General features: G+C 51.3%; 1 protein-coding gene across 1 annotated transcript; it reads right to left on the bottom strand.

The window, feature by feature from the left end:
- Positions 1–4,844: 4,844 nt before the first annotated feature.
- LOC122101438 (heparan-sulfate 6-O-sulfotransferase 2) lies at positions 4,845–6,724 on the bottom strand. The gene is made up of 2 exons (XM_042671755.1): positions 6,282–6,724; positions 4,845–5,367 (listed from the first exon to the last, which is right to left on the bottom strand). The coding sequence occupies exons 1-2, from the start codon at positions 6,722–6,724 to the stop codon at positions 4,845–4,847; spliced, it is 966 nt and encodes a 321-aa protein (XP_042527689.1).
- Positions 6,725–7,358: the final 634 nt, after the last annotated feature.

The raw sequence follows: 7,358 nt of genomic DNA, 5'->3' as shown, positions 1-7,358 counted from the left end.
GTACAAGTGTGGGCTTGATGAGGCACATGTACTCTATAGTTGTAGCTCTTTCTGAATAGAGATACTTTTTCAAAGAAATGGGGGGAGAAAGAAAGCTTTTACCACATTTTTAATGAATGGATGACCCAAAAAAGAGAAAGCTTTGCTCCATCTAAACAAAAACCTTTTAGTGCTTTCCTGTCAGTGATACCTTACTGGATTTTAGATAACAATTAGTTCCTCTTCCATATGGTTACACACACACACACACACACACACACACACACACTAGTGTGATTTCACTCCCACTTCTGAATTCCTCCCACACAGACCGAGTGGCATGCTAGAGTTGACTACAAACATAGGGAATTTGGCCTGAGAAAAGCCTGTCAGATTGGGGGATTTTAACAGCTGCTGTGCAACCATGTTTTGATACATTTTAAAATGATCTTAGCAATTCTAAAACGAGCAGGACTCTTATTTTTTTTTTTGACCTCATGCAACGTACTAGGAAACAGAACAGATGAAATGGAGCTTCTAATTTGTGTTCAAGAAATATTATTTGAATAGACAAACTATGCCAGTGTCCTGTCCTCTCTTCTCTCCTTTCCTCTTCTCTTGCCTCTATTAGCAATGTGATCACAGTCACTTCTACTGAGCATTTATATCACCCCCGCACTTTGCCATCCACAGAGCCTGGGGAGCAATGGGAGCAGGTTTCAAGGTCTTAGCTTGCAGCCACAATGGCCTCTTGTGCTCTCCCTCAAGTGGATGAATGAATGTGGGTCAGGAAATGGTCTCTATCACTGCTGAGGGCTCCTACTGATGCTCAACAATCTGGGTCTAGCCACCCCCCCCCACGCCCCTTATTCTGCAGTGAGAGGACCCTCTGCAATCTAGCCACAAGACCTACTCCTGATGAACATAAAATGTCTGGAGTAAGCCGGGCACCAGTGGCTTGTGCCTGTAACCCTAGCTACTCAGGAAGCTGAGATCTAAGGATCGCAGTTCTAAGCCAGCCCGGGCAGGGAAATCTGTGAGACTCTTAACTCCAATTAACCACTAGAAAACTGGACGTGGTGCTGTGGCTCAAGTGGTAGAGCACTAGCCTTCAGCTGAATTGCTGAGGGACAGCGCCCAGGCCCAAAGTTCAAGCCCCATGACCGACCCAAAAAAAAAATGTCTGGAGTATATCAATCTGCTCTCCTGAGCCTGGTGCTAGTGACTCAGCTCTGTAATCCTAGCTACTCAGTTATCTAAGAGCTGAGGAACATAGTTCAAAGTTAGCCTAGGCCGGAAAGTCTGTGAGACTCTTACATCCAATTAACAACCCAAAAGCCAGAAGTGTGGTAGAGCGCTAGACTTGAGCACAAAAAGTCAATGAGTATGCATAGGCTCTGAGTTCAAGCCCCAGGACCAGGGGGAAAGGAAAGGGAAAGGGAAAGGAAAAGGGAAAAGGAAAGGGAGGGAGGGAAACAGGGAAGGAAGGAAGGAAGGAAGGAAGGAAGGAAGGAAGGAAGGAAGGAAGGAAGGAAGGAAGGAAGGAAGGAAGGAAGGAAGGAAGAAAGGGGGAGGGGAAGGGGAAGGGAAAGGAGAAGGGGAAGGGGAAGGAGAAAGGGAAAAAAGAAATTTTCTCTCCCAATGGTTATAGCAACCCTAGTCCAATCACTCATCCTAACCCTCACTTGTAAATTTTCTGATGATAGCAATGATGTCGAGGATAACATCAGCTACCAAGTATGGAACATCCATTCTGTGATGACTGCTAATGGGAAATACAACATTGTGGGTTTAGAAAGTCTGTTCATCAAGGATCAGTCAAAACAGCCAGGGGTATGGGGTCAGACCAAACCAGATTCCTACTTTACCACTAAACATCTTGGTGACCTTGATGACATCCTTGAACCAATTTGGACTTTATGCTTTTCTGATAAGTGTGGACCCTTTTTCCCCTCTGCCTTCCTCCAAACAAACAGTACAAGTTTACAGCAGGGGGAGGGGGAAAACAAGATCACAAAATGAAAGTTTCTCATAAACCAGGGTGTACTTTCCACAAAAGAATCTGGTCCAAGGTCACACAGCTGGCTCACAGCTGGACTAGAACTAATTCCCAGGTGTCTGAACTCCCAAACCAGCCAGTCAGAGCTGCTGTTGCCTGCAGATCAGCAGAGCAAGAGCCTCCCAGCTGGCATGGAGGCAGAAGGCAGAAGCTCTCGTGCCCTGAGGCCAGCGTCTCACCCCTGTGAATCACTGCCCATGCGGCTGCCTTGCAGTGACATTTTTCACATCCCTCCCCTCCCCATGTGCAGCCACAGCTCACACACGAATGCACACCTCAGCTGTTTCCTAAAGATTATCAGGACACACACAACTGATCCTGCAAGCGGGGATCTGTCACCATCCTGAGAAATTCTCACTGCCTTGGGCTATCACGATTTTCTAAGATGACTATTTCTGGAAATAGGAAGAAATGAATAGAAGAAAAACATGCCCTTGAGGTAGCAACTGTGTTTCTCTAGGAAATCTTATTTCCTTTTTGCAAATACTGAAAAAGGCAGTTCAGTCTGGACTTTCTCAAACGTGGTTCTGTTTTCATTAGACTAGATGGCACTGTGGTACCAGCCTGATGGTGCCCACGAAAATCCTCTTTTATTACAAATAATTTTGCTTCAATTTCACACGATCCAAGAGGCTTTGAGGAGTACTGGTTACTTTACACAGGATATCTGAAGGAATTTGTAAGAGGGATACCAAACAGCTAATGGAGATGACATGAATACTGAGTTTATAGATAGCACATCCTAACTTACATGTTCAAAACAAAAAATCGGTAAAGGCACAAGTGCCCTAGAGAAATCCAGGAGAGGCTGTGGCTTTCTTACTAGTCAACACCTTATGTATACTTCTCTGGCATTATTGTGGCTATGGAATTCTATTTTTTTCCCCTAAAGAGTAGGGTTTTTTTTTTGTATCTCCAACCTTCAGCACACCTACAAAAACTCTTTCAGAATGAGATTATTTTCAGTACTGTCCAATGGTCTGAAACAATCAGCACAATCTTATTGGCACAATGACTTACACAATTCTTGCTAAGAATTGAAGAGGTCACCTTCCTGCGGCCAAGGTTCTCTTGGGACAGGAAAACAAATCTGTTAGTCAAGAAAGGAAATGAAAGTTCACTAGATTCTACTAGAATTCAAGCATTTGAGAAAGGCCATAGTCATCTGAGGGAAGAGCAATATGGGTGAAACAAGAGGAGTGGAAGCAGGGGTTGGGAATGTGGCTTAGTGGTAGAGTGCTTGCCTAGCATGCATGAAGCCTGGGTTCGATTCCTCAGTACCACTTACACAGAAAAAGTTGAAGAGTCGGAAGTGGCACTGTGGCTCAAGTGGTAGAGTGGTAGCCTTGAGCAAAAGAAGCTCAGGGACAGTGCCCAGGACCTGAGTTCAAGCCCCAGGACTGGCAAAAAAAAAAAAAAAGAAAGGAGGGGAAGTGATCAGACAGTCAAAGGACTCCATTAGCTGCTGCTACACAGAAGAAACCTCAGTGTCAGTTGATGGAAAGCACTGCCTCAGACAGGGCTCTGAGTGTCCCTCATGGGGGAAGACCAGAGGGGCAGCAGCAGCTTAAGGGCCCCCTGAGTCACCCAAATGGAGAGGAAGGAGCCATGGCCACATCATTATATATGCAGATGACCCAGATCAAAGACTGTTGATGACAAAATATACCTTGTCTATTTCCGAGATTGCACCGGCCCGTGTGTTTGAGGCACACCCATCAAAGAGGAGCCCTAAACTGCAGCAACTTCACTCCCCTTGACAGCATAGCCCATGACCTCCAGAAGCTGGATACTGCAGCTAGAAAAGAACAAATGCTCTACTTCTGGCTACAGACTGACTATTCATAAATCAGCTTTGCCTATATCAGTCTCACACTCTTCGAAACAAGGCTGCCTGTGCCTTGTTTCTGGTATATTACAAGGTGCATCTCATTATGTGTGATCTTCACACTGGGTCTTGGAAAGCCTCTCAGCCAAGGGCTGCTGTGGTAGCAAAGCACTGCAGATGTCTTGCTTGCAGCCAACAGTGAGGGGCACAAGGCTGAGTAGCGGGAGCTCTCCCAGGGTACCCACAAACAACAACAGAGTCCTGAGTCACACCAGGCATGGGGGCCAGGAGTAGATAAAAGTGAAGCTGGAAGTAAGAACATCAAAGGTGAGAAAGAGCTAGAAGAAAAGTAAGTGAGGGAAATCGCGAAGGAAAGAAAATGAGCCATCAGAAGCAGCCAATGTTTGGAACACACACAAAAAAAGGGAGCAAATGTTCTTGCTTGGAAAAAAAGGGAAGAAAGAAGAAGAAAGAGGATGTAGGCTGGGAAAGGAAGGAGAGAGGGAAAGAGACGTCAAAACCAGGGTGCAGAGGAGAGAAGAAAAAGATGCAGAGACAATGCATGCACAGTACAAGTTGTTTGTTTTTGTTTTTGTTTTTAGGAGTCTCCATGCTCATCAGCGAGCTGTTTCTCGTCCTGACTACGACACAGGGGCACCTATTCTGATCGCATTCTCCACCATCAAGCAAGGCCAAGGTTGGGACTGACAGATGGGACGTCCCAGACGGGGTGTCCCAGATGGAGGCTGAAAGGCTTCCTAAGGCCCAGACAGCACGGCCGAGATGGGCGCTAGAGTGCTTAGCACCTGCCCAACAGACACACAACAGCCAGGGCACCAAGGTGTGTCCTGGATCCCAACCAGGTGCCAGTAGCACCTTCCCACCATCAGTCAGCCCAGCCTTCTCCTCCCCCCTCCCCCCTCCCCCCACCGTTGGTCCTGACACTTAGAAGATAGGCTCAAATGCAGCAGCAAACACTCACCTGGATGGTCTGAGCCTGGCATCGCGCTTGCCATCCACCACGGCGGGCACACAGCTGGTCAGCTCGGTCCAGTCGGCATGCAGCCCGCAGCTCCAGCCCGTGGAGAACCTGGAGAAGAGCCAGGTCTCCCGCTTACCCGGCCGGTGGCAAGTGCATTTCTTCTGCCCTACTCGGCACTCACAAGGCTGCTCTAGCTGGATGTTGCGGACCAGGTGGCGGCCAAAAGTGGTGCCCCCCGTTTTCTGAATGTGCAGGAACACGATCAGGTCATCGCCCTTGATGTCGAAGTCTACCTTGCGCAAGAGATCGCCGCGGCTGAAATTGTAACGGGGCACGAACCTGGCGGAACTCTCATCTTCCGAACGGTAAGGGTCCGGTACCGGGGAGCTGAATGCCTGCAGGCGGAGAAGCTGACATTCTGTGCCGGGGCACACGTATTGCAGGACGATCACAGCAAATAGGAAGAGCATCACCAAAGCCAGCAGTAGCTTGTTGGATTTCTCATCCATGTTCCCTACGCTGGGGGAAACCCAAGCTCGTTACGTCAATCCCCCGCAGCTCAGCCCGCGCTCACCATGCGTCCCGCACCGCCCCCGCCCCTTGGCGCCTCCGTGCAGCCCCGTCGTCCCCCCCCCCCCCCCTCCGCACCGAGTACTCCACGGCAGAGGCGGCGGCGCCCTTCTCGCTTTCTTCCCAGCAGGCTCAGCGCTGTGGCTTCTGCCGCACACACACACCCCCTCACCCCACTCCTCTCTGGCCACCGGCCCCCTCCCCCGCCCAAGCTCTTCACACACACACCCCTCCCCAGAGTCATTCCCGCAGGACCTGCTGTGGTCCCCATCACTTGACTCCCCAACTTACACCCCCGCCTCCGTGCCAGACCCCAAGCTTGTAGATCTCCCCACTGGGGTTCCCATTCCGACTCCGCTTTCCCAAGTGGACTTTACACACACACACACACACACACACACACACACACACCGCTCTTGTGACCCCAACCCCCCTTTGGCGCGCACACGGCTGTCTGCCTGATTGGTAGGACTCTGTCCCCAAGCGTCCCAAAGCCCAGATTACCCCACGCGCGCCTGCTTACCCACCCCAGTGGCTGCCTCTCCTGAGCTGAGAGCCTGAGGTTCGTAGTTCCCTTGAAGGACGGAGCTCAACCCGCAGCCAGACTAGCAAGCCGGGACGCTGGATTGCCCTTGCCGGCTGAACAGTGCGGCTAGAGCTGCAGCGTGCTCAATCGCGCGCCGCCGGGCTGATCCGGAGCCCCCCAAACACCCAACCAGAATCGGCTAAGTGGAACTTTGAGCCCTTCCTTCCCCTCGCCCCTGCTTTTGCACCCCTTCCATAAGTGCCTTTCCGCCCCCCTACGGCTGCCGGCGTGGCTCCCGATCGAAAGAGCGCGAGCCCCGCTAGTGCCTACAACGTACCTGGCCAGGGGGCCGAAAATCTTGGAGAAAATCGCGCTGAGCACGTGCTTGAGTGAGTGGCCCAGGGCGGCCAGGCCCCGAGTGAGCAGGGCCCGGCAGAGGGAGCCCAGGTCCCAGCGTCGCCTGAAGTCGTGCATCCGCCTGCGGCGGCCTCGGGGCAACAGTGCGAAGAGCGGGGCGCGCACAGCTCCAGCCAGGGAGGAACACGCCTTGAGGGACTCGTCCTGGAGCGGCTGGGAGTTGAATCTGTGAGACACACCCCTAGGAGGGCCCGCTCGGACTGAGGCAGCCACCGATCCGGACAGGCTTGCTGCCAATTCAGCCGCTGCTCTGGAATGCCGGCGGGGACAGGTGGTGCGAGCCGGCGCTCCTTGCTCCGGTTGCAGCGGCGGCGGCGGCGGCGGCGGCCCGAGCGCCCGGGCTGCACACGCAGGCAGTGCCATTCCCCCCTTCAGGCAACTCAGGGTACTAAGGATCAGGAGCGAGCTTGAATTTATATAATAATGCCTCACGCCCAACAGCTCTGTGCCTTGGTTTTCTCCTGTCTTAAGAGAACGGAGGCCACTCCACAGCGCACATCGCCTCCACTTGGACTCGTAATTTCAACTCCCCTAAAATAGCAAAGGCGCAAATAGGAGCCTCTCCCTCCCTCTTTGCCAATTTCCATTCGGCAACGGAAGCAGGGGCATTTTCTCCTAAGGTAAGTCAGCATGAAAAGAAAGCATGACCAAATACACACACGGACGCCTGCGTGCGCGTGCGCGCACACACACACACACACACACACACACACGGGAAAGAAAATCTGAGCCTTTTCAAAGACCCACTCTTAATGACTGTCTTGTTGCTGAGGGTTGATTGACCAAATGGATAAAGAACAGCACCATGAGACCATCTAGGACAAGGCGATAGGATCCCTGAAGAAACTGAGGCTCAGACAGAACTGGGGATGTGCCCAAAGTCACACAGCACAACCTCAGGGTTGACACAAACAGGCACTGACCACCCATTTCTTGATGATAACACTACAATCCTCTCATAAGCACGATGGTCCACAAGATCTTTTGTCCCAAACAC

Source organism: Dipodomys spectabilis, unplaced genomic scaffold, assembly GCF_019054845.1.
Source record: "Dipodomys spectabilis isolate Male_0828 unplaced genomic scaffold, ASM1905484v1 ptg000664l, whole genome shotgun sequence".
NCBI lineage: Eukaryota > Metazoa > Chordata > Mammalia > Rodentia > Heteromyidae > Dipodomys > Dipodomys spectabilis.
This window is presented reverse-complemented; position numbering and strand designations above follow the sequence as displayed.

Coding starts and splice junctions, on each gene's coding strand:
- LOC122101438 (XM_042671755.1), bottom strand. CDS start 6,724: ATGGCACTGCCTGCGTGTGCAGCCCGGGCGCTCGGGCCGCCGCCGCCG. Junction 5,368..6,281: donor ATTTTCGGCCCCCTGGCCAG/GTACGTTGTAGG, acceptor GGTTTCCCCCAG/CGTAGGGAACATGGATGAGA.